The sequence below is a fragment of the Periophthalmus magnuspinnatus genome, chromosome 17 (genome assembly GCF_009829125.3).
Source record: "Periophthalmus magnuspinnatus isolate fPerMag1 chromosome 17, fPerMag1.2.pri, whole genome shotgun sequence".
Lineage (NCBI taxonomy): Eukaryota > Metazoa > Chordata > Actinopteri > Gobiiformes > Gobiidae > Periophthalmus > Periophthalmus magnuspinnatus.
The window spans coordinates 3,638,641-3,665,286 of NC_047142.1; the positions used below are offsets into that span (position 1 = coordinate 3,638,641).

Below are 26,646 nucleotides of genomic sequence, written 5' to 3' on the forward strand. Positions count from 1 at the left end.
GGCAATTTATATGTGAATTTTTTTTTTTTTCTTCATTAGTATGCATTTTTTGGCTGGTGCAACTTATACTCCAAAAATTACAGTATCAGTTCCAAAGTATAAATTTTGACCAGCACAATCCAGTTTGCTAGAAAAGGCCAAACCAAGGACACAAAATCTCACTATTTTTCCCCCGCTCACACCATCCTGTCAAACCCACTGTCCTCATATCCCGTCTATTGCCATATTGGAGTTTAATGGTGCTGCAAATACTAGCGTTGGCGCTCATATGAAAATACAGTGCACTTCTGATGAACCTGTTAAACAAGGGCAGGCAAGGTGTCAGCCAACGTATAGAAACGAGGAGGTGTGGAGAGGTGCAATTATCACGGCGAGGTTTGGGGCCGCACGCTGCATTTGAGTGTGCTGTTTTTCTGGAGCTCGAGACAGGAGCTGGGAGCTGTACAGATGATGCGATATTCTACCCAGGATGATTCAATGATCCCTCATGTCCCCCGACGCTTTATTTTTGGAAAAGCACATCTTTAGCGAGAGCAGTCACAAGACCAAAAGACAAACAAGAGAAACTCTGGAAACAGCGCGGGCGTGTGTGGAGCTGTCAGGACTTTTTATACTGTTTTAGGCTTTCAGAATGCAGCCGATATACGGCACGAAACAAAGCTGAAGTAAGCTCAGAATGATGGTAATGTTTTATCTTTACTTAAGGTAAAGCTCAAAGAGAAAAGCGGCTCGTAGCTTTCAAATTTATTCAAAATGAGAGCAGTTTTTAGAGGTCGTATCTTACGCAAAATGGACTTTTATGAGACTTAAGTCATGTTATAATGTTACCTCCTCAAAAACAGACCTGGTGTTGTGTTTTGTGTTTCATTCACACATGTTTGATTAGCTCTTTATTATTAGTTTGTCTACATCTCCAAAGCTCAAAATGCTCTGTTCCACCTTGTGATGTCATAAAGTGTTAGTTTTCACGCTAACAGCTACTACGTTTTACCATTTTTCTAGTAGAAATTGCAGGACTGAAATGAGCCAAATGATTCTAGTGAAGGTGTGTGGAGTTTAAAAACACAGTAGAGCACTTCCTGTATCACCACATGATGACATCACAAGGTGAAACAGTGTTTTTTGGGAAGAACTCGAAGCCTAAATCTGCAGGGTTTCTGTGTTAAACATGTGCGAATGAAATAAAACACAACCCCGGCTATGTTTGTGATGAGGAAACTACATTATAGCATCAAAAATAGAGTAATATGAGCAATTTAAAGCGACAATACGTAGCTTTTAGCGAGGAAAGAAGACTAAAACAAAAGCGGTTTTCCATTTTATTTGTGTTTATTGCGAAGAAAAACAAGCTTGCATCTCCACCAATCTGTCTTTTAATTGGAGGCTGGAGGTTGATCGACTGCGGACACGAGGGAAGCTAACTGCAGCTAAGTAGCACGTAGCGTTTAGCCGGCGCCGTAGGTAAACCAGAGTCATTGTCATCCATTTTGGGGGTTTTTTTGTTGTTTTTTTTTGCAGAAATCCAAACTGCAACATTAGTTTCCAAAAAGCATCGAAACTGAAACACAAAACTCGCAGAAGTTCGGAACAGCAGGGTCGGATGAAGCCGTCAGTTGGCCCATTTTCCACCCTCCAAATCAAATGGAATCACACAAAGGTTAGCTCTTCGGGGCTTTATGCTAATGCGATATACAATTCTGCCATGGAATTTGCCAATGCATGTCTTCACACTGTCTGACTCCGAGGAAGCGCAGAATGGTAATTGCTGTGACCTCTGCCCCTCCCTTACCCAGAATGCCTTGGGGGTAAAAAGCCCGAGGTGCTAATAAACAATACATAGATCTTTTCCGCGTTTTTATTTCACTTTTCTTGCCTTAATGACTCACAAGAACAAGCCTGTGTTTCGAAAATGACTGCATATCAAGAACCAAAAGGAAGTTGCATTGCATTTTAATTGTGCCAGAATAGCTCAATAAGATGTAAATGAATGAGAGTTCAAGCTCGGAGTTAGCGGCGGTTATTAAGAATTTAGCAGGCTGGCATTGAGCGGAAACAGGGCCAATGATTAGAAAGAGTAAAGAAGGCGGAATACGCAAGAGGAGATGCAACCTGGGGCCCCTCGGAGACGTGCAAGGGCCCCCGAACTAGCATAAACCTGGAGCTGGGGCCAAAGGAGAGCGCGGGATCTTTGGTAATGCATGTTCTTGGAATCTAAATTTGATGTGAACTCAAAGAAATTATTAGTACCTTCTAATTTATGTTGTGTTTGCCATTCGGTGTTGGAAGTTGCAGAGTGAACAGAATGGAAATGAGTTAGACGTTTTGCGTTATATTTGCCATAGTCGTTTTAACCAACAGATTTGTGCAAGTTTTTCTGTGCGTTTTGAAGCGTTTTTAACCTTTGACTTGACTTGTTTGTCTCTTTCATGCATCGAACTTTCTCGCAATGCTGCCAACTGCTGGTTTTTAGTTGACATTGCAGCGTTCTATGAGTAATAACATTTAATACAGAAAGTGGACAGGTGAAACTGATATTGTTATAATGCACATTTGCACATTACTTTTTAAATTTTTGTTGATTTTTGCAAATTACTTAAAAAAAAGAGACTATTCCATTTCGTTCTTCTACTACACATCAAACCACATGTCCGTTAATAGGCCTGTCACGAAAACACAGCTGATAAACGGTGATATTGGAACTAATTTATGCCGCTGACACAATAATCCTAAAGCCTGATAAACCCAGTCAACACTTTTCTAACTGTACAGTGTTGTTAAAAAGCCTGAGCTGCAAAAACGAAACAACAGAATAGAAAAAACGAAGCATTTTTAACCTTTGACTTGACTCGTTTGTCTCTTTCACGCGTCGAACTTTCTCTCAACGCTGCCAACTGCTGGTTTTCAGTTGACATTGCAGCGTTCTTTTGGTAATAACATTGAATACACATAGTGAGCTGGTGAAATTATTGTTAGAATGCACATTTTCGTTGTAATTATGCAGGTTCAGTGTTTATAAATTTACTTTTTAAATCTTTGCTATGAAAATAAATGTAATCGATAGAAATATTCTGATCTTGTCCAAAGCTACGCTCAAGACCAGACTAGAGGAGTCGGAGCCTTTTCTATGGCAGCGCCCAGACTATGGAACAGCGCCCTCTGCCTGTCAGATCCTCTGTCTTTAATGCAGTTTAAGATTAGACTGAAAACCCACCTCTTCTCCCTGGCATTTAACACTAGTTAGACAGGATATGTTGGTGTTGTATTGTACTTTTCCTTTGTATCATGAGATGTGTATATTCGTTTTTTTGTTGACTTTGAGCACTTTGTTCAGCTGAAGTTGTTTTTAAATGTTCTGTATCGATAACAGTTTCACATCAGAAAAAAAAACAATCTAATCTATTGATGGTGTAACAATCTCACACCAGATTGCACAGGTAAACTTCTAGTGAAAACAAAAGATGCATTGAGAGTTTCCAGTACAACTCCAAGCCGAATCTTCTAAGTCGTTACATTTTACTTCTCTTCTCCCCCTGAAACGGGACTAGTGATACAGTCCTGGCATTTCTCCTCAATTATTTATCCAACTGCGTCTTTTTATAGACTCTGGTTTACCTATGGAGCCGGCTAAAAGCTCACTACTTAGCTGCAGTTAGCTTCCCTTGTCTCCGCAGTGGATCAAGTTCCTCCATCACTCTTTTTACTATACGTCCGGCGTCCTGGCACCGCGGCTTTGTTTGTCCGTCTTGTTCCGCACGCCAATAAAAACACACTCAAAACTAAAACCCTGACCTTAAACGCAATGACACCGTTTCCCATAACGCCCGATGCATTCGAGAGTCCCCTAAGAGATCTTACTGCGAGTCTTGGAGGAGCTGAAATGGGGTGGGGGGGGGGGAAATCAATGGCCTCCTCTCTCCTCCACTGTCTCGGGCCAGGCTGAGTTACTGTAACAAGATGCTGCACTTAGAGGAGTCTTGGGAGGGCCGCGGGGAGGGAGAGAAAGACACTTTTAGGGACTTGGGTGCCATTTAGGCGAGGACTTCAGCCTGGAAAGCCACTAAAAGCAAGGCAGCGATCCCGGCTGGGGAGGTGGTGGTCGGGGTGGTGGTTTTGGTCCCTCGGGGTTAAGGCCAATACTGAATCTACGGCAGGATTTTCAGGTCAAAACGAGATGGTTTGTAAGATTATTGAAGAAGTGGAGGGTTCGGGGGGAAGCTGGGATGTGTCCGTTGGTCGTGGACGTGTGGATTTTATCGGAGGCGTTGTTGGAAATGTGTAAACGCTTTTAGAATTGTGATAAAATTGTCATAGCTCGGTTTGGGGGTTTTATAGACATGGAGCAACTCGTAACACTGTGTAAAGCAGAAGTGTGGGACATTGGCGTTTGGAGGTCAGCTGGAGACATCACAATCTAGTGTCAGGTGTAAGGTTTTAAGTCAAAAAGTTTGCTCTTGTGGTGAGTAATTAATAAGCAAAGGAAATGAAAATATAAATGATTGTGTACATTTAAAATAATGTCTGTGTTTTTGAAAATTCAGCTTTATTTGGTGTCCATTTTCACTTGAACACTAAGGTTTTAAATTCTAGAAAAAGTGACGTATCCACAAGCGAACAGTTTAATACCACGTAACTTCATCTACGTTTAGTATTGATATCAGTCTCAACCAGTCTCAAAGTCAGATTTTTTTGCAAATTATTTAAAAAAGGTGACTGTTCCATTTGTTTCTTCTACGACAGGGGTGTCAAACTCAATTTCACAGAGGGCCACATCAGCAAAATGGTTTGTCTCAAATTTGCAAAGATATAAAAAAATGTCTGTGTAACTGCGTAACTTCTGATAAACTGACATTTTAATAGAGTCATACATTTAAATTTACCTTGTTGCAGTCCACATAAAATGACATGACGGGCCGCATTTGGCCCACGGGCCTTGAATTTAACGCATGTCTTCTACTACATATCAGACCACATCAGAAGAAGAAAAATCTGACTTTTATTGCCATCGTCAGTGAACCCAGCGCAAAATCTAGGAACTTACATCGAACTTACAAGTGCAATGTAAAACACCGAATAAATACAAATAAAGGCATGCAGAAAGTTTAAAAGATGTACTTAAAAATAAAATAAAATACTTAGAGGTAGAAAATATATAACAGCATCATCAGAACAACAGTGCAAAAACACAGGCCTGTCACGATAACGACTTTTGAAGAAAATACAGACAATAAACGATAAAACAAACTAATTTATGCCACTGATACAATAAATTTAAAGCCTGATAAACCCAGTCAACACTTTTTTAACTGCACAGTATTGTTAAAAAGCACGAGCTGCAAAAACGAAACGGCAGAACAGCGAAAGACGAAGTTTAAACGCGTCAACTGGACAAATCGTTGTAGGAGTGAAGACGTTTCGCTGCTTCTTCAGTTCTGGTCAGATCGCTGGTGAACACTGAAGACGAGCAGCGAAACGTCTCGACTCCTACGACGATTTGTCCATTTGACGCGTTTAAACTTCGTCTTTCGCTGTGGATCAGACGCGGACGACTGAGGGTTTACACAGAAACGGCAGAATGTCATGGAAGAAGATTTAACCCTCGCCACTCGTGCAAAAAAACAAGTACCACTATAAATATTGACCTCCAAAAACTACCGTTCCATCTGTCATCTATTAAACGATTTATCATGGCACGGCCTATCCACAAACATCGTAGACGAACCCAAACCGTCTTCCCCCGTCCCCGTCCCCGTCCTCGTCCTCGTCTCTAGCTCTGGATCTCAGTCCCCTCTCGCTTGTGTCAGATGGGCGTTGTTTAACACCCTCTCCGCGCACTCTGCTGTCTGAACTGCGCAGATGAAAATGAATCCGGCTCGTTTGGGCAGACAGGACGCGGCGCTTAAGAGACCCAATCCCTGTAAGTGCCATTAGGTGGAAATTGCCGTTCACATATTCCAGTGGTTTGATTAATTACGAGCTCTCATGTGCTTTCATAAAGGCCCAGTGAAATATGGGCGGCAAATTGCGTCGTGTTCCTGTATGCTGTTATGTAAAAAGCAGTTTAATTATTGACACATGTTTGGCCACCTGGCTGGGGAGAGGATGGGTCGGACATGAATAGGAATGTTACAACGGATATTAGCGTGGAGTAGGAGGTGTGCCATGTGGCGGCGTAGCGTCAATTTGCGTCCCCCGTCTTCACCTCGCCCCGATGGAAGCCGACATGGGATTTTGTGCTGCTTTCGTGATTTCAAGTCTTAAGTTTGTGCTGAATCGTTGAAATATTACAGCGTAAAGAACGGTCTGTTTTTTCGAAAGCACGTTTTAATGGGCGGCGCAGCTCCTAGGCTCTGTGTGTCGTTTGCACGTTTTGCTAATTAAGCTATTTATTTATTTATTTACGCATTGTGAGCGAGGAAAGATTTACGTTTTTAGTTGGTGTGTTGGTGTGACATAAGGAGAAGTGTTTCCTACTCCAGTAAAAAGTCGTACAGGACATGATTAAAACACATCTACCTCATATCTAGGGACACAAACGGGCAAGTTAATTCATTAATTTCAAATAACGAAACACAAAATCTTTGTTTCTTTAGAGCTTTGATAATGTCACAAGCTTGTTCCTGCGTCTAAAAGTATTTGGACTTTGATTAGCCTCACTTAAATACAAAAAAACACTGATCATTTAGCAGATATGTAAACAAAGCATCGCCCCCTACTGCCTCGGAGACCTTACTGCAGCGATGGCATAAGCAGCCCGCAGTGCTTAGTCCCACTCTATCAGTATTCTACAGTGTATGTGGAGGTATTAGCTCATAAACCCTCCTACTGTCGCATGAACCGCCCTGTCCCCGGGCTCTATACGAACAGCAGGCCTCAGACACTCACTCCCAAGCTGTTACTGTTTGCCCAAAACTCCGGCCTGGCGCTCCCTACCTGATGTAGTTGACTGGGCTGTGTAAGTTAGGTAGGCAGTGCCCCCCCGCCTCCCTCCCAATATGCACTTGGACCAGGGCTCAGGCTGCACCTTTTGTGTTCCACAGGGATGGGGGGCCAGATGGAGGAATTTGATTAACCAGCAGTGGAGGACCAAATGTTCAATTGGATACAGACCCGTTTGGAAGGCGGGAGGGAGCGTGGAATGAGGAGGGGGGGTACAGGCACAAATCTAAAATGGTTGGTCATGAGCGCCGGCCAACACTTTCCAAAGGGGAGCCGAAACCAGCACTGAGGTGTAGTAATGCACAAGCCCTTTTCCAAGTGCCAGCTGGGCCTTTTAGGAGCCTGCATCCCCACGGCACACAGTCGGCAGCCTCGGAGCAGCTTGACTTTACCATATGTGGAACTTTTTTATGCTCCACCTGGTTTCCCCGGGGGACCAGTGCCGCTGGGACGCCGGAGGCAGGTGAATTGCTCTTAATGCAAGGCACTGAATCACTGGGCCAACAACATGAGGGAGGTGCCCGGGGAGTGGAAGTGGATCTGCACAAAGACTGGCATGGACCACAGCGACCCGTGAGCCCGGTGTGGCACAGGAACAGGCTCTGCTCAGCGTCACTCACACCAAACCTACACCGCAATGCATTAGTCACTGCACTACTGTCTGTTTCCATTTCCATCTTACCACAGCACCACCGCTCCCTGTAACAAAAACCCAAGTGTTTTTCTAACCATTTTTTTTTGTATAATGCATTTTTTCATCCTTTTCCTGGGAATTTGAGGCCCTGTATCCCTTCCCCATGTATTTAACGATAATCTTCGTTACAGATATATCGTATAAGCAGGTCCTGAGGTCAAAATAAGTCTGCTGCGTACTGTCTGTACCCAATTATAGTTTATAGTCTAAGTGTTTCATTGTCCAATTATCAGAAAGCGCTGTTAGCTTTACCGTCAGGGCAAAACTTCACACCGGTTTTCGGAGGGTTGTGAAAAGTTTTAAACTCATCACTGTGAATAATTAAGATGTCAGGAATGCGTAAGGTAAGTAAGGAATAAGTTTGGAACCATTTAACATGAGCTAGTTCTGGTTTTCATGTTTTTAAGACAGGAAAAATCAGGTAGAGCGTCTTTTAACAAAATGTTCTACTTCTTCTAGACGTAAAATAAATACTCGGGTTTAGAACTTTTAAGCAAAAACAAGAAACTCGTGCATTTCAGAGCGTGTTTGTAGAGGTCTAAACTACAGTTAGAGAACATTCTTTTGTAATAATTGTAGATTTGATCATTGCAATTTGTTGTTCAGCCCTTGTTTAAAGCATTTATCCTTGAACTAGATGATCCACCATTACCTTTTTCATTACATTAGTCACTCTACATCGTTCCTATCATCTTTTCTATCTTGAAAAGTCAAGGTTAATTCTCTTTTTTTCAACATTTGTTATTGCCTTTGTCTGGTACATTTCGCCTGGCTCATAAAGATCGCACTGGTTTGGATCAGATGTGCCACGTCCAGCTGCTTTGGCAAACCTGTCACCTCAGCAGCTTGTATTCACCAAAATGTGACTCTGCTGGAATCTCATTAACAGCATAACACAATTGCACCTCTCTCTATTCTTTTTGCAATGGGAAAATCATTTGATAGAATTGTTGGCCCAGTGCAAAATTACTCTCTACAGTTACAGTTCGAGAGAGTTTGAGAGATGGGAGGGGCTTCAGTTTCATCGTGGCGACATAGAATAATCAAGCGTCGATGTCGGGAACAAACTAAATATTAAGAGTTCAAGATTTTTATATATATTTGATCATTAAAAACTAATCTTTGCTAAGACAGAAGCTCAGTTGGTTGAGCGTTTGTCCGTTGATCCAAAAGTTGGCGTTACGATTCAAGCTCTTCCCACAGATGAGTGCTCTTGTTTTGTCCTTGGGCAAGACACTTAACCCACTTCACCCCAAGTGTCCGCGTAAACTTTTGCACGAACGAGTGAGCGGTTTCTTGCTGTACAGCGGTCCCTCGTTTATCGCCGGTTCACGTTCTAAAAATAACCCGCAATAGGCGAAATCCGCGAAGTATCAGCTTTATTTTTTACGATTATTCTGTTTTTGTCTATAAAACCCCTCACCACACACTTTATACACTTTTCTCACACAGACGTTAACATTTTCTCTTGTTTAATCACAAAGTTCAAACCTTCGTAGGCGCCTTTGTCGGTGCAGAACGTTTCATCGACATTGTGGGTTTTGTCGGGGAGAAAACAAATTGCAAACGTACAGCACTTCAGAGTCACACTGAGATCCAACGTTTATGTAAATTTGTCTGAACACATTCTGTACACATTATACAGTCTTTTAGCCAATCAGGACGCAGAACACAATGCATATATGAATGTGACCGTTTACGATTCCTAAAGTTATGTCTGTGTTACTCTTCTAAAAAACAAAACGTTCTTACAGTGTTTTTCTTCCCATTTTACATGATCACTAATTTATACTCAGAACACAACTCCAAAAATGTAGTCTATTTTTCCAACTCTACCTTACAACTTGGTCAGGAAAACCAAAAATCCAATACCCATCTGTTAAAGCCACTCTGACATTTATCTTAATTACTCGTCAGTCTCTATTACAACTCCTCCACTTTTCCATTTCTCTCTTGTTATTCCTGGAGAAGCCGGACCATCAGGACGGGGTCAGAGCGTATTTGGCTGCTCCGTACCGCGCGGTGTGGTCACTCTCCCCGTCTGCACCTGTCCGCGGCACCGAGCCAGAGGTCGTAGTTCAAGGGTCACCGTGGGGGGGCGTCAAGGTCGTAGGTTTATCACCCTCTGAGGGGTCCATCACTCAGACCCTGTCCAGTTTCTCTTCTCGCTCTTGGTCTTTCTTTTTTTTTCCCCCTCTCACTTTTTCTAATCCTTCCAAATGGCGAAAACTCCTGACAGCAGCAAGAGAAACAAACTGCATGGAGCTCTATAAGCCATCAGCTGGAGATTTCACTTTGAAAAGATTCCCCTTCTACTCTGTGCCCTTTCCACCAATCACAGAGCCCCGCCAGAGTCCAGGCCCCCAGACCGCATGCCCCCCTGACCCTGCCAGCGGTTGTTGCTTTATTTTGTTTGCGATTTTTTCCAGTTATTTTTTTCAGAGGATTGCTTGGTTTTGACAGGTCAGGCAGCAGGGTTTTGGACGAGGTCTTTAGCCAGAGAGGACGGAGGAGCTCTTCCAGGATAATAAGGCGCAGAGGTTGTCGTATATATACGCGCCGACATGTGGAAAACGGAGCATTTTGGGGCGAAGAGAGGGGCCATTCATGCAAAGTCGATTCCGTGGAGCCCAGAGAAATACCGCCGAAGCCCTGTTTGTGCAGCTGTGCCCGCTGATCGAATTACAGACGCGCTCTCCCTGCAGCCCCGCGCCAGGAGTCACAGGGCTGCTCACTGGGGAGGCACTCAAGGCTGTAGCACATGGGGAACTAGCTGTTGTTGTTGCATTGTATCGGCATTAACATCGTGATCGTCATTACATAATTCTGTAGGTTACGTGAGAGATAGACATGTAACGTCTCATCACGAGTAACCAAACTTTTTTCCAGTAACAGTTGAGAATTGTCGACTTTCCTCTGCACCTCGCTCCATGTGTCGTCCTGGTATCATGGCGCTGTAACCCACCTATCTGGGTGTAATTGGGCCAAAGCTTTGGTTCTCTTTGGGTCAGAGGAGGGGCCTGTCATGGCAGGGCCGCCGGGGGTAAGCAAAGAAAGCATGTCCCGGGAGGAGGCGTACTAACCGTCATGCTGTAGCTCCACTCTGACAGACTACAGGGAGCGCACTGCCACGTCGAGCCTGTCAGCCGTGCCAGCAGCGCGGGCTGATCACACTGCCCTCCGCTGGGACTGCATTACTGAAGCCTTTCCTCTTCCTCTGTTTTAGTTTTTGGGGCAGGGAGGGCAGGGTAGAGCGTGGGGGGGTATAGAGGGGTATAATTGAGTGCACACAGGGAGCATGGTCTCTCTATCTTATGATTCGGAGGTGAAGACAAGCGCCCTCGGGGGCCCCCTGTCAGAGCGTTTGGGCGCACTCTGTGCAGACTTCAATAAAAACACACAAAAAGAATTCCCCCACAAGGGCGCCCAGCTGAAGTGCTGACGCCGATGTAAAAGATCCCGTTTGTGTGAATCATTTAGTACACGACCCTGACAATAACAGGAAACCCCCCTCTGTCCTCCTCATTGTGAAGAAATGAGAATCACAAGAAGCATAGACAAACCAAATGATTTTGTTCACACATGCTTTCACACATGGATCGCCTATACTTCCTGGTAGCCCACCTCTCTGCTGTATGCTAACTGTATGCTGCATGACAAATGTCAGGCACACTTACTCGGAGAGTTTGTTCCCTGTAAGCAGGAGCTTGGCACGTGGATGTGCAGTGGGACAGCAGTGCTTGAGAGCATCAGCAGCAGATATTTGTGTGAAAGTAACAGAATTGTTTGAAGGTGTTGTCACAAGCTCACAGGTTCCTGCTGTGTGCGTTTACCAGAGGGAAATGGCGCCTTCTCAGCCCTTTTGTCTCTTCCCTCTCCATTGTTGTTTAAACTTATTCCTCTGTTTAGTTGTTATCACTTTTATTGTGGTTAAGAACCACAGCATGCCTGTTTTTGTGGGTTTTGACGGAGGGGGTCGGAGTTAAAATTAGAGGAGTTGCTTTTGCGCAGCACTTGGAGACATGTCATCTTGTGGAGGCGATGGGGAGTCTGTCAGTCACAGCCTCAGTGCGTTTTAATCATGCCTGTCCCACTTGGTGCCGCGCTGACGGTTGGAGTGAGGGTTCCCTCCCCTGGACAATACCACCGCACACTCACACCATCGCACGCTCTGAAGTCAGACGCAGCAGACGCCTTTAAGAAATCTGAGACATTTCTTCCTCAAGTTAATCCTGCAAATTCAATGGGGGAATCAAACCGACGTCTAGCAAATTTGAAGACGTATCACAAGTGTGTCTGAAGGTTTTTGTGATCTTTAAGATAGATATGACAGCTGGAAGGAGATTGGCATCAAAATAGCTGGAGTTTGTCACTAGAACAAGAGGAGGGAGAGGATGAGATAATCAAAACCAGAGACATCTTAGGAGCCTAATGAGTAAGGGCTCCCCCCAAGCGAGCAGCAATAATAGCGTTTTGTAATTCTATAGCCGCTTTAATAATACTCCAAGGGAATTTCAAAAGACGTTTCTTTGTTATGCGAAGTAGGTTATGTTTTATATTTATCATAAGGCAGGAATGATCACTGGAGAAGGCTAGAAGCATTCACTGTTTTGGTCCTATCTTGCAATGCACGCGCAGATGTATAGATGGGCTTTTTGTTCGATAAAATACTTACTTCAAATGAATATTACTCGAGTGTGAGAAGTAAAAGATAGAAAAAAGAGGGTGAGAAGAAAATGCATATTGTTCTTTTTAGTCACTTTTTATTTTAGCTGAAAATCAAGTTGCCATCAAAATACTACAGTTGAATAAAAGTATAATGTTAAGACGAAAACATTTATCTATAGAAATAATTGAGGGAAAAAAAAAAAATCGCTGACCCCCAATTGTTAAGATCTATTTGACACCATATGCAATTTACTTGACTTTTGATTAAACTCGTATATTTATCGATAAGAAAAATATAAAACTACAAGTAATTCTTTGCTTCTTTACTGACCCCTTGTGGCTTGAGTTCAAACTTCATCTCACAATTGTAAATATCCTCTAAACACCAAATGCTACTGTCCTGACTTTCTCTTCCATTTAATCGCTGCCATTGCCTTTAGCGTTATCGCCAATAAGCTAACCTATAAGTTAAACCATGCATTCTTAACCCAAGCACTCCGCTCCGATTCGACGTCTTCTGGACTGACCAATACGGCTCCGCTCCCCTCCGCCCGAGCACTCTGTCTGAGGGCCTCTCCAGAGGACCGTCCCAGAGTGTGTTAATGGACAAGTGCTCTCTTTCGCTCTCTCTCTATCTTCCTCTGTCTCTCTGACTCCAAAGACCACACTCCATGTCAGATAAGGACCATTCCCCACTCATGTCCACCATGTCTCACAACAACTCCACGTGTCAATGTACTGGAGTTAAATACAGATGCCCAAGTGTGCATCCTGGACAGAGGGAGGGGATAGTGTCAGTGGCAGTGGTCAGTTTTGTCTGAGTTTAGCTGGAGAAAGTTGTTTTGCATCCACACACTGAGAGAAGAGTGAATCCACTGGTCCATATTCACCTTCATTTGCATATTTGTGGTAGGACTGCGTATTAATTGGTCTAACAGCAGCATGTAGAGATTAAACAAAAGCGGTCCTAGGATTGACCCCTGGGGCACCCCACATGTCAGGGCTGCAATAATACAACCACAGAAGATATTTAGTTGATAGTTAAGATTGTGGTTTTGGAATAGTACTATCTTATTACTATTACTAATTTATTCACCGCTTTCATAACGTATTTCTTGCAGGATAGTTATTCACTGCGATGAGGCCGGAGTAGACAAAAACTAGCATACTAAGCTTATTTCCTAGTTCGCCTGTGATAAAAATGGATTATAATTAGTTCCAGACAGCACACAGTCTCATTTTGACCCTGTATTTACGCAAAACACATCACTTTATTACATGAAAATCAACTCTGGAATTGGTATTTCTTATTAAAAGTCGTCTGCTACACAAGAACGATTAGCTACTCACCATGTTATAATGTTACCTCCTCAAGGAAAAAATAAGTTTTGTTTCTATATCGCATCTTTGAGTAATTTGGCTGTCTTCCCTCTCCGTAGCTGAAAATGCTTGGCCCCACTGGATGATGTCATCAGGTGGTGATCCAGAAAGTATGTGTTTTTTAACTTTCCCTAAGTAATGCTACGCTTACGTTAATGCTAGTAACTGTTGTTTTGAGCCTCATTTACACTTATTCACATCTGAAACCTTGAGCTATTTTTTGTGCAGATAAATAACTTTAAAATGAGTTGTGTAGGGGCTGTTTGCTAGTATATTTTCTTCTCTGTTCTTCCTATTAGCCCACTACGCATGATTATGTTTCGTTTTAGCTAGCCCGGTATTAGCTAGCCATTACCCAACCTATTATCCCAACCAGCAATTGGCAATACATTGTATTACATGCGATATTATAATACCCTTACTTACTCATAGCAAATGAAAGTTAAATGAAAACTGAGCTTAACACATAAGTACTTCAAATATTCCTCGCCATCCCCGAGCAATTAGTCCAGCGGTGGCCTCTTTGTCCACTCCGCCATTGTGTTCTTTGTGCCAGCTCTTCTCTGGCACCTCCACTCTCTCCCTCCTCCGAGACGCCCGCGCACAGATCCAGGGCTCCGAGTTGAACCCACAGTTGGTTTAAGTGTAATGAAATGTATGTCATGTTTCAGACCCCCCTTCGGCCCCTAGATAGCTCTGCCTTTGACAGCTGGGGCCCCCGTGGTTTCTCCCGGCCTGATCTTTAGCCCCTGCAGGTCCCGCTGACTGTTCCAGGACGTCCACTCTCCGTTCTGGGGTGGACTGGACCGCTCATGCATTTACAGTAACGCAAGAGGCAAAATAAACGCGCGTGAAGAATATGCATCTACTGTTATGATTTATGAAGCCAGTTTCAAGAAGGAATTAGCTTTAGCTGCTACGGATTGACACGCAAAAATATCAATAGTTACAATTTTAGCTTTTTTTTCTGTGTTTTTTGAAGTACGTTTAAATTTTGGTTTAAGGCAGCGGTGTTAAACACATTTTCACCGAGGGTCACATCAGCAAAATGTTTGCTCTCAAAAGGCCAGATATAAAATAAATCTAACTTTTTTTTTAGTTAATTAACTGTGTTTATTACATATTCAAGTTTCAAATATTGCATATGAATTTGCCTAGATGTAAAAATATGGCTGTGTAACTGTGTATCTCTTGGTACAAAGACATTTTAAGTCCATCATACCTTTAAATTTACCCTGTCGAGGGCCACATAAAATGATGTGGAGGGCCATATTTGACCCGTGGGCCTTGAGTTTGACACATGTGGTTTAAGGGGTGGAGCAAAGAGAACAGCGTTTATATATACCAAGGCAAAATTCCTTCAAGTAGAGGATTTTGAATACATTTTGACACAAAATACACTGGTAACATTTACTATTGTATTACTTGGTATTGGCTCGAAAACAAAAATCTGTGGAATCGCTCACCACTATTAACCTGACCTACAGGATTTTGACCACAAAGTAGTTCACTAATGTGTCGTATAAACATAATGTGCTATACATGTGCTATAAGATGAAGAAACCCCATAGCCAATATTATCTGAGGAATAGGCATTAACCACTGAGCCCACTGTAAGGAAATATTAGAGATGATTGACTTCATTAAGTCCCGTAAACATGGCTAAGAGTGTAAACAATTAGCATGTGCTGCACTGAGTATAATTAGCCTATAAGCTACATTATGCATTAGACTAGTAGGCGTTTAATGCTAAGCTGAACGAACAAAAGAGTTTAACTGTTTAAATTGTCGGTACGTGCTTTTGCTTCGTCTAAAATCAAACGGAAGGTCGTCTTTATGTCTCCAAATCGGCCTGTGTCAGTGTCTCCTGGTCGACATGAAGGTGAACGTGAGTCGAGATGGTGCAGCTAGAGAAGCATGTTTCTCCTTTTAGAGCTTAATAGAAACTATGGCAACAGAAATCAGGTGCGTTTTGTACAAAAGGCACCAAGCTGGGTCGTTCCAGATGAGGCACATTCAAATTTGAACAAGCGCTCGGCCTATATCACCACTGTTTCCTGCTATCTGTTTATTCATCTTACATTCAATCTCTATGTAAATGAGAGCTATGAGATCAGGCCAATAGATGTGCTTGGAATTTTGGCCACGTTATTACACAGGATTTTAAGATATTCCGAAACCCAAAGAGGTTTTTCCGATTCCTTTTAAGACGACGACGTAGCTTCTCATTTCATGTTTTTTTGTTTTTTTTGTTTTTTTTTGTCCAAGCACAAGATACAAGCGCCCGTGAAAATAAGAGTCCAAGTGCTCTCGTTGGGCTGCCCTGTATAAATAAAAAGAAAGAAAGAAGCGAAGAGAAGGTTAAAAGGAAAGGAATGCTGGAAAATTGTGTCGGTGCCATGCAGTATGAATGTTCGGTGTAAGGTCAAAACTGGAAATACTAAAAAAAATATTATCTCAAAGTTTTGAAGTAGTTGTTTTTGTGTTTTATGGCTGTTTGTCTCATCACACATTAGAGTAATCGTCGCTCTATGTTGGCAAAATTATGCATTTTTTGAGACATTTTGGACGACAGTTGGTAGTTTTTGTCCACTGATCCGAAGGTTGCCGGTTCGAATCCCGCTCTCGACATAAACATCATTGGTTGAGCGGTTAAATCCACTGACTCACAGGTTGGCGGTGCGATTCCAGCTTCAACACATGAATGCTGCTGTTGTTTCTTTGGGCAAGACACTTAAACCACGTCGCTCCCAGTGGCTGTGCACGCTCTTGTATGAACGTGTGCGTAAACTGCTATAAAAATGTGATCATAGGTATATATAATCATTTTTAAACGTGGAAAATAAGCTGCAGAATGTTTTTTTTTAAAGGTTCACTGTGTATCTTTGTGACAGTGGGTGCGCTACTTGCTTGTTTTCATGTAAATGTTGTTGCCTTGCCTGGAATGTTCCACCGTATGGCTTTAAAATTGCACATCTTTCATTAATATCAATATTCTGTCGCTCAAAACCTGCGCCAATCGTAAATTCAAACCCATACGCAAATTTTTAAATGTGGAAAATAAGCTGCAGAATTTATTTTTTTTAAGTTCTCTGTGTATCTTTGTGACAGTGGGTGCGCTACTTGCCTAGAATGTTCCACCATATGGCTTTAAACTTGCATCTCGTACATCAATATCAATAAACCATCGCTCAAAACCTGCGCCAATCGTGAATTTAAACCCATGCGCTAATTTTTAAACATTGAAAATAAGCTGCAGAATGTTTTTTTTAAAGGTTCACTGTGTATCTTTGTGATTGTGGGTGCGCTACTTGCCTGTTTTCATGGAGATGTTGTTGCTTTACCTGGAATATTCCAACGTATGGCTTTAAACTTGCACATCTTACATCAATATCAATAGGTTATCGCTCAAAACCTGCGCCAATCGTGAATTCAAATCCATCCGCTAATTTTTAAACGTGGAAAATAAGCTGCAGAATGTTTTTTTTTTTAATTCTCTGTGTATCTTTGTGACAGTGGGTGCGCTACTTGCCTAGAATGTTCCACCATATAGCTTTAAACTTGCATCTCGTACATCAATATCAATAAACCATCGCTCAAAACCTGCGCCAATCGTGAATTTAAACCCTTGCGCTAATTTTTAAACATGGAAAATAAGCTGCAGAATGTTTTTTTTAAAGTTCTCTGTGTATCTTTGGGACAGTGGGTGCGCTACTTGCCTAGAATGTTCCACCATATAGCTTTAAACTTGCATCTCGTACATCAGTATCAATAAACCATCGCTCAAAACCTGCGTCAAACGTGAATTCAAACCCATCCGCTAAATCCCTTCGACATAAACTCCTCAGCTCGTCTTGGCACATACATGTCCACTACATTAGACGGCGCGCACGAGGTGGGAGGGTTCTCAGCGTGCGTCGATCCACCGCTGTCTCCTCCGCGCTCTCGTCAGGCCAGCAGGGTGCGCCATTCCAATTTACCCATCAGGCCCGAGAGGCGGGGGGTAAACGCGAGGGGGCACCGCCGCCGGAGACTTCACATCCGAGGGACACGAGATTACCGCGGCGCCCTCCCCCCTCCCTCCCTCCCTCGTGTGCGGAGGTGATGAGGGAGGAAGAAGACAGTTCGTGGGGGGGGTTGGAGAAAAGGGTCGGAGGGGTGGGGGCGGTCTCCATGGCGCCCTGGAATGCGTGGACTTGGTGTTTTTGAAGAGAAGGGCTGCCAAGTTGCACATCTGTCGGACACCAGGCACAGTGGTACGCGGGCAGGCGCTGTCGGCACTCATTCCCTTCTCCACACTCTTGAAGACCGGAGACAAGCGGCGCTCAAAAGTTTTCACACCAAGCCACGTTTGGAAAATATTTGGTGTTCCATAAGAGATCCGTTCGGGCCAAGGTTAGCTTAAAAGAGGGCGAAACTATACGGGTTGAAATGGGGTCGTCAACGAGGTAGATACACAAATAAATGGCGCTGTACCTGATTTATACTGTGTTCAAAACGTGAAAAACAAGTCCAGTTATTCCTCACTTTCCTAACGCATTCCTAGCATCCAAATGATTCAACGTGATGAGATTATGAGCGGTTTTCGCGGCTTTCAGAGACCAGAGCGGAGTTTTGCTATCACGGTAATGCTAAAAACAACTAGCATTCGAACAACAACTTGATTTTCGCTTGATAAAACGCTTTACAATCAAATACAGACAGCGCAACGTAGTTATTTGTACCCATAAAAGCAAAAAATGATCAATATACACTGCGGAAAATACGTTTTGGTCAGAGATATGGATAAAAAATTGGGTATAGGCACGAATTAAAGACTTAAAGATTTATGTTGTGATGTAAATTTCAGTTTATCGTCTAAAAAAAATGTTCAGTTCTTGTTTTGGCATCAGGTATTGACCCTTTTCCTTTGTATCAAAATTGAGTTTATTGATTATTACTGAACAAGGAAGGAATGCGACGACTTAAACTGATCCAACCAAAGCCTAAACGAGGACTAAAACAGTACTGAAAGACTGACTGAAGTGACTAAAGTTTGGAGCACACGCAGGACTTGGATGCACAAGATCAGGACTAAACCTTTCTCGAATATTTCACCTTTTTGTGCTAAACGTGGATTAGATGAGGCCACTTCAGCGCCGTTTTATGAATTGTCATAAGATTATGTCCCTTTAGATTATCTCTGAGATATTTGCCGTTCTATCCAAGAAACGTACATGTCCATTGGAGCCAGAATAATCGGGTACATTCGACAAAAAATACTAATATGTTTGTGAAAGTGTGAACTAATTTATACGTCTATCACCAGAGGGTCTCCAGAAGAAGCCCCCACAGAGCAGACGCACTTCACACAGTTTGAGAGTCTCTTAAAAACAACCTTGTGCACATGATGTCCCCGCTAGCACATGTAACTTTCATCTAAGCTAACTACTTCAACATGTCCAATCTGAAACGGGCTGTGCTGAAATTGCCGGCGCAGGTTTGTAGATTCTGACACTTGTATGTTGATGTTGGATTGTGTCATTCCCCAAGTGCTGCAGCAGTGAGCGAGTGAAACAGTGCAGCCATGTTCCACCAGAAGGGTAATTTCTGTCAAATTAAACCCATTAAGTTGAAGAAAGTTGCCTTGGACATACATTTTTACCCTCAAGTCGGGTTATAAGGTTTGCAGTAGTGGCCATTTTGATTTTGTCGTCTGTATCGTCGTTGGTTGGTTGTGTTTTTAGAGAGATTTCAGAGTAAAAGCATAAACAAGGCAAGGCAAGTTTATTTGAATTACTTTGTGTACGAATTGTGCTGTACAAAGTGCTTTACAGAATAAAAAATACATTCAAATTGCACAAATCAAAACATAGTCACAATAATCATCATAAAATTAACACTAAAACAGAAGAGTACAGAATAAAACCCTTTCAGTCATATTCACAGATTAACAGAACCGTAAACCGTAAAACTCAAGCGCTGATTCCCCATGTCTAGTCCTGGTTTAGTCCTGGTTTAGTCCTGGTTTAGTCCTGGTTTAGTCCTGGTTTAGTCCAGTTTTAGTCCAGTTTTAGTCCTGGTTTAGTCCAGTTTTAGTCCTGGTTTAGTCCAGTTTCAGTCCTGGTTTAGACCTGGTTTAGACCTGGTTTAGTCCTGGTTTAGTCCTCCTCATGTGGCTGATGTGGGAGATGTTCTTTGGTGCTGGTCCATGGAGAGACTTGTTCACACTGAGCTGCTTTAAAGTCTCTGAGCCACAGGAGCCACAGACCTGAGCCACAGGACACATGTGTGAAGTACTTCCTGGTTCTAGTCCTGACCCGAGCAGCAGTGTTCTGGATGTTCTGGATGTTCTGTTCTGTCTTGAGGCTCTTTTGGAGAGTCCAGTGATCAGGACGTTACAGTCGTCTAATCTACTGGACATAAACGCAGGATAAGTCTCTCTGAGTCTGGTTTTGACAGTTTACCTTTGATTTTTGCCATGTTTTTTAGACGGTAAAAAGCTGCAGATGTTACTGATTTGATGTGGCTGTTAAAGTTCAAGTCTGAGTCCATTATTACCTCTAGATTCCTAGATAAACAAATGAAAAATGTACCAATCACCATCTTCCTTTTACGCTCTAGTTTCTGTGAGTTTGTAACACAATCCTCATCATTATCTTACTCATTACATCGCAGTTGCAGTTGGTTCATGCATGTTTGAGTAATCCTGTATTGTTTTGAGAAAATTCCTGTTTTCACCCACCCCCTATGTCCACCTACTTCTCTGTATTTACTTTCAAAAATTCAGGTCTTGCACGAAGGATTTAAACATGTCCCACAGCGTTTTCAACAATAAAAACACAAACGAAAACAGCGCTGGGAACGGGCGGGAACAGAAACTCACGTGAAATAATGATCTTTAACGTATACTTAAGCGTAATACCAGCGTGCAAAACATCTTCTTTAAACGTGCGCCTTTTGTTTGGTCACCAGACAACATCTTTCTTGCATATAGCGCCGTAATATCACAAAGCCGCTCGTCTATAATACCTTAAGACAAGCAAATCCCTCTCCTTATGTTACCTCTTATACACAATAGTAGCATTGTAACTGAAGCTAAGTGTCTCCCTCCGCCTATATCTGAGCGTGAGCCAGCCCCTGCAGCCTGTTGAGAAGACGGGACATTCTTCTGCGTACTACTCACTCCGCACGCCCTCGCCGCTGCCATCACTTAATTATATGCAGGTGTTTTCCTCTCCGTGCGTTGTTGCGGCCCTAATAAAAAAAAAAGAACGTATAAGTCCGAGTTCATAAAGCCAGATAGAAAGAAGAAAAGAGAAAACGGAGGAGGGGGGGCGGAGTGTGGAGGAAGTGGCTTGAATGTGCTGCGTGAAGCAAATTATTGCCCCCATGTAGATTCATCAGTTCCTCCCTGTTGGATTAAAGAAGGGCCTTTCTAATGAAGTTCGCCCCGTCAAAATGAAGGGACTAATTCTGATTTAGCTGAGGTAATGAACTTCCCCTCTCCTGGTGAGAAAGGCACCATGGGGCGACACGAGAGGGCCGGGCAGCGGGGAAGGAGGGAGGGGGGAAGGAAAGAAGAGAGGGAGAGAGGAGGGGGGGGTTAGCGGCTCACGGGGCGACCTGACAGGAGAGAGATAGAAAGACGTGGACACAGCGACGGAAAGCATATATAGATGAGAAGAGAGAGAGAAAATTATGCAAAACGCCTGTCTCGTATTTGCTGAGATGTATTAAATTCCCTGTGTTATATAAAATTATGCTAATGTGGCGCGGCCCGCTGTGAGTGGCGGCTTGCTGGTCCCGAGCATGCGTGGCTGGCCGCTACACGGAGCGCGCTCAGTGGGACTCGGCTTTTCTATTAAGGAAAACCTCTAGACACCTGATGATGAATTCTCTTTCGCCAAATGTTCCCTTCTTCCATTTTTTTTTCCCTTTTTTTTTTTTCGCGTGGAAAATATGAGCGCTTTTCTAAATGACTTTGGAGAGCCCGGCGTGGTGCGATGAGCCGGGGTTGAGGAGGTAGAGGGGATGGGAGGAGGTGGTCCCCATGCAGCAGGCTAAGGGAGTCAATTAAGGCTAGCGCTGATAATTGTACGCCGCGCAACGCAAGGGGCTAGCTAATTGTGCGCCGTTCCGTGCCGCGAGTGAGACCGCGGGGCTGGCTCCTTTGTGTGCGCGGACCCCCAGGAGCTCGCCGTTCTTCAGCCTGACAATGGCGCAGACGGACGGGCGGCCAGGGGTGGGCAGGTGCCATAATTAACTTTTACATCCAGGCCACTCATTCTGTGGAGACGGGAAACACGGATCCAGGTTAGCCAAGCACACCTACTTTTCTCGAGCTGCGTACTCGTTGGTGTAAAGTCTTTCTCTGCGGTGGTGTGAGTGAAGTACTGAACTAATTCTGCTTTAGTCCTAGTTTAGATTTCCATATGGTTTAGTCGTTAATTGGTATTTAGTGGACAATAGATCAGTTGGTAGAGTGTTTGTCCACTGACCTGGGCAAAGCACGGCAAGTTTATCTGTACAGCAGAATTGGTATACAAGGTAATTCAAAGTGTTTTACAGAATAATACAATGAATCGAAACATAAATAATCGCAAATAATCATCATAAAATTAACATTAAAGGAGAAAAGTGCAGAATAAACCCCTTTCAGTCACATGCACAGATAAACAGAACCGTTTGAGTCTGGATTTAAACATCGTCAAAGTCGAGGCCTGAGTCACATCTTCAGGAAGAATGTTCCAGGTTTTATCTGCATAAAACTGAAACGATGACTCACCATGTTTAGTCCGGGTTTAGTCCTGGTTTAGACCTGGTTTAGACCTGGTTTAGTTCCCGTTTTAGTATTGGTTTTAGTCCCTGGTGTACTCTTGGTTTAATCCTTGTTCAGTCCTGGTGTGGTCCTGGTTTAGCTCTGGTTTAGTCCTGGTTTAGCTCTGGTTTAGTCCTGGTTTAGTCCTGGTTTAGCTCTGGTTTAGTCCTTGTTTTAGTCCCTGGTTTCAGTTCCTAATTTAGTCCTAGTTTAGTCCTGTTTTAGTCCTGACCCTGGGCACCAGCAGAAGGTCGGAGCGTGAGATGGTTCATGTCGCATTAACATGTCAGAGATGCACTTTGTCGGTGCGATTCCAGCTCCCACAGATGAACGCTGTTGTTGTGTCCTTGGGCAAGACACTTAACCCACCTTTCCCCAAGTGTGTGTGACTCCTGGTGTGTGAATGTGTGTGTGTGAACGTGTGAGCAGTTCCTTGATATAAAGCATTTTGAGCGCTGTGAAGATGGAAAATTGTTAAAGAAAAACATGACCATTTCCCATTTTTGCCAAATTTTCATTAAAGCTGCACTATGTAACTTTTACCCTGGACGACAAACCACCCCCTAACTGTCTCCATGGTGATAATGAACGTCCCAAATTAACTGCATCGCGTTCATTCAATTACAAGTGTTTTAATTAATACAAAATGACCTTGGAGAACGAGCGTTTTTACCGTGAGCGTCTGTACGAAAGCAGGTAACGCCATACCGTGGAACATTTCAGGCAAAGCAGCATCTCCACGGAAACACGCTGGTGCACCCTCCAACGGGGAAGTTACGTAATGCATCTTTAAACGGTCTACCAGTTTTAAGATGATTGTTAAAGATTCCAGTTGGAGAGATTTTGAACCGGGTGAAATTATGTATAAATAAAACTTAATTGGTGGAATAAAAATAGAAAAAGCTGTAACTTAACTCGTTTCCCGTTCGGTTTAGTTTGGTGAATGGCTGAGAATGTTTGTGCACTTCGCTGTGAAACTTTTCTCCGGTCTCGCGGAGTCGAGGAGCAGTCTCTTGACCTTTGTTTCCCCGCAGACATATAAAGGCCGGCAGTTTAGAATAGGCATGGAAGGAGTAAATGAGAGCGCTCGGTCCAGAATGGTGCAGTGTGGCTGTAGGGGGTATGTCCCAGGCGGGCTTCCGTACCTGCCTACACACCATTCGTTAACAAGTGCTCGCCTTTGTACTCGGATCTCTGTGTTTTGTTTCTCCACCGTGACCTTCACCATGTTCACTTGACCGCATTTTGGCCATTGTATCTCCAGCTCCGAACAGTTCATGCCAAAATTCAAATAAAATAAAGTAATATAGCAGTTTTAACGCGTTAGCATCGCATAACGTCTCTGTTTTCTCTTCCCCTTTGGCGATGTTCAGTTTTTAGTCCAAAAATATAAATCCAAAAATTCACCAAACAGTTCCAGGACATAAAAAGACAACCTTATTTCAATGTTTTTCCTTAGGCTTCGCGCGGCTAAATCGATACGGCATTACTAAAAGTAGCATGTTTGAAAAAGTTGAAGTTATAAATGCTTGTAAATACTTAATGTAGCTAATGTCGTTTCTTGTTTTTGTTCTCGCCGAAATGTGACTCGTTTGAACTCACATTTATTGCGCAAACACTATTAAAAAACATGGGGTATTACTGTGAGTGGGGACGCCGCTCCACAGATCTAACTTGTAAGTTGACTTGGTAAAGTTGACAAGTATGTGACAACCTCAACCAGGAATCTTTACATGTATATAGTGTACTTTTAATGTATTGCAGTGTACGCAGCAGCAGTTGAAGTGTATTGGTAGTATCGCAGTAGTAGCAGTTTTAGTAGTAGTAGTAGTAGTAGTAGTAGTACCAGTAGCCTAGTAGCAGTAGTTAGTAGGCATTTAATATTGAGGCTAGTATTAGATTATGATTATGGCAGTCATTAAATACTGATACTTTTTCTGTGTTTTGTTTCTGCCCCAACAGTTGCAGTAGTAGTAATAGTAGTAGAAGTAGTTGTAGTAGTAACAGTATTAGCAGTAGTAGAAGTAGTGGTTGAAATAGTAGAAAATTGTGGCAGTCGATTAATTATGATACTTTCTACATTGTGTTCCATCCTTTCTCCAACAGTAGTAGCAGTAGTAGAAGTAGTAACAGTAGTAGCAGTAGTAGAAGTAGTAACAGTAGTAGAAGTAGCCTAGTAACATTAGTTGAAGTAGTAGAATATTGTGGCCGTCATTTACTTATACTTTTCTACATTTTGCTCCATCCCCAACTGCTGTAGTAGCAGTAAGAGTTGCAGTAGTAACAGTAGTAGAAGTAGCCTAGTAGCAGTAGTTGTACTAGTAACAGTAGTAGAAGTAGTTGTAGTAATGACAGTAGTAGAAGTAGTTGTAGTAGTAGCAGTAGTAGAAGTAGTTGTAGTAGTAGCAGTAGTAGAAGTAGTTGTAGTAACAGTAGTAGCAGTAGTTGTAGTAGTAACAGTAGTAGAAGTAGTTGTAGTAGTAACTGTAGTAGATGATTATGGTAATTAATTTTAATTCTTTTTTCTGTGTTTTGTTCCCTACTTCAACCATTGTAGAGGCAGTAGTAGTAATAGTGGCAGCTGTAGTTGTAGTAGTAATAGTAGCAGAAGTAGCCTAGTAGCAGTAGTTGTAGTAGTAACAGTAGTGGAAATAGTAGTAGATGATTATGGCGGTCATTAATTTTTATCCTTTTTTTTCTTTGTTTCGTTCCGTCCCACACATCAGCTGTAATCACCAAAACAAAGAGTGCGGTGAACCTTCTCTGGGTGGAGCAGACATGTCGGGTGGAGCAGACATGTCGGGTGGAGCAGACATGTCGGGTGGAGCAGACATGTCGGGTGGAGATGCCTGTTGTGCGCGCTCATGCTTGGGACCGGAGAACACAGCGCTCCTCGCACCGCGCCCCCCCCCCAAAAGGTGTTCTAGTCGGCTGCACCTTTTGTAACGACCATCCAAGCATCGCGCATGTTTATCTGGACACGCTACCTCCCCGGTCCCCCGCGTCCACGGAGGAGTGTGTGTGTGTGTGTGGTGTGTGTGTGTGTGGTGTGTGGGGGTGTGTGTGTGTGTGTGTGTACGACGAGGAGTTGTGTATGAGGCAGTAAATGTAGTCTCAGGAAGCTAGCGTTGCTTTGATTAGGGCCTCCAACGCTCCGCTATGCATCACAGCTGACATTGTCTCCGAAACATGTTTTTTTTTTTTTTTACCCACAGTCCTTTGCTCTGGTGCGAGGGAGCATCACATTACTGACATGTCACTGGCAACACTCTGAACCGGGCTCTCCGTTTGCGTCCCTGTGGAGGTGGGGAACACTGGAGGGCAGGGGGCTGACATGGAGGGGCGCACGCTTTAGTCAGACTTGAGTCTTTTTGGTGAACTGTAAACGCTCGAAGTGTTACGCTGTTTTGCTTCCTCGATCTTTTTTTGATTTTACAAGTTTGAAGTTCCATTGACTAGATATAAAAAAAAATAATTTAAAAAGTCCTATGGCTATGTTATCCTATGTTTTGTTGAATAGTTTTGAGTACAAGGCTGGATTTCAGTGCGGAGTAGTGAGAAGTTTGAGTACAGTTCACCTTTCGCAGCCTTTTTTAGTGTAATTTTGCATTTTTTCACAGCGTATGAACGTGCATTGTGTTGTGCGTCCTGATTGGCTGTTGGACTGTAGACCATTGTGTCCTGCGTCCTGATTGGCTGTTGGACTGTAGACCATTGTGTCGTGCGTCCTGATTGGCTGTTGGACTGTAGACCATTGTCCATCAGTCTCCTCCGTGCCGTGTCTCCTGTCCAGTACAGAATGTGTTCAGACAAATTTACATAAACGTCGGATCGCAGTGTGACTCTGAAGTGCTGTACGTTTGCAATTCGTTTTCTCCCCGACAAAACCCACAATGTCGATGAAACGTTCTGCACCGACAAAGACGCCTACGAAGGTTTGAACTTTGAGAGAGTTTAAACGAGAGAGAAATGTGAGAAAATGTTAACGCCTGTGTGAGAAAAGTGTATAAAGTGTGTGGTGAGGGGTTTTACAGCCAAAAAAAAGCTGATACTTCGTGGATTTTGCCTATTGCGGGTTATTTTTAGAACGTAACCCCCGCCATAAACGAGGGACCACTGTACCCAAGACACATCAGTGCATCAGGTTGGATTAGGAGCGGCATTCAAC

General features: G+C 43.2%; 1 protein-coding gene across 8 annotated transcripts in view; it reads left to right on the top strand.

Annotated features, from left to right (window-relative positions):
- LOC117385013 (zinc finger protein 521-like) overlaps positions 1 to 26,646 on the top strand; it is a 177,972-nt gene that overhangs the window by 99,812 nt on the left and 51,514 nt on the right. For 6 of the 8 annotated variants that reach the window (XM_055228764.1, XM_055228765.1, XM_055228767.1 and 3 more), the window contains one exon: positions 13,738 to 13,788. The exons of the other annotated variants lie outside the window; for them this stretch is intronic. In XM_055228764.1, the coding sequence (XP_055084739.1) occupies positions 13,738 to 13,788 (51 nt within the window). The remainder of the gene's footprint in view (positions 1 to 13,737; positions 13,789 to 26,646) is intronic. 8 annotated transcript variants of the gene reach the window in all.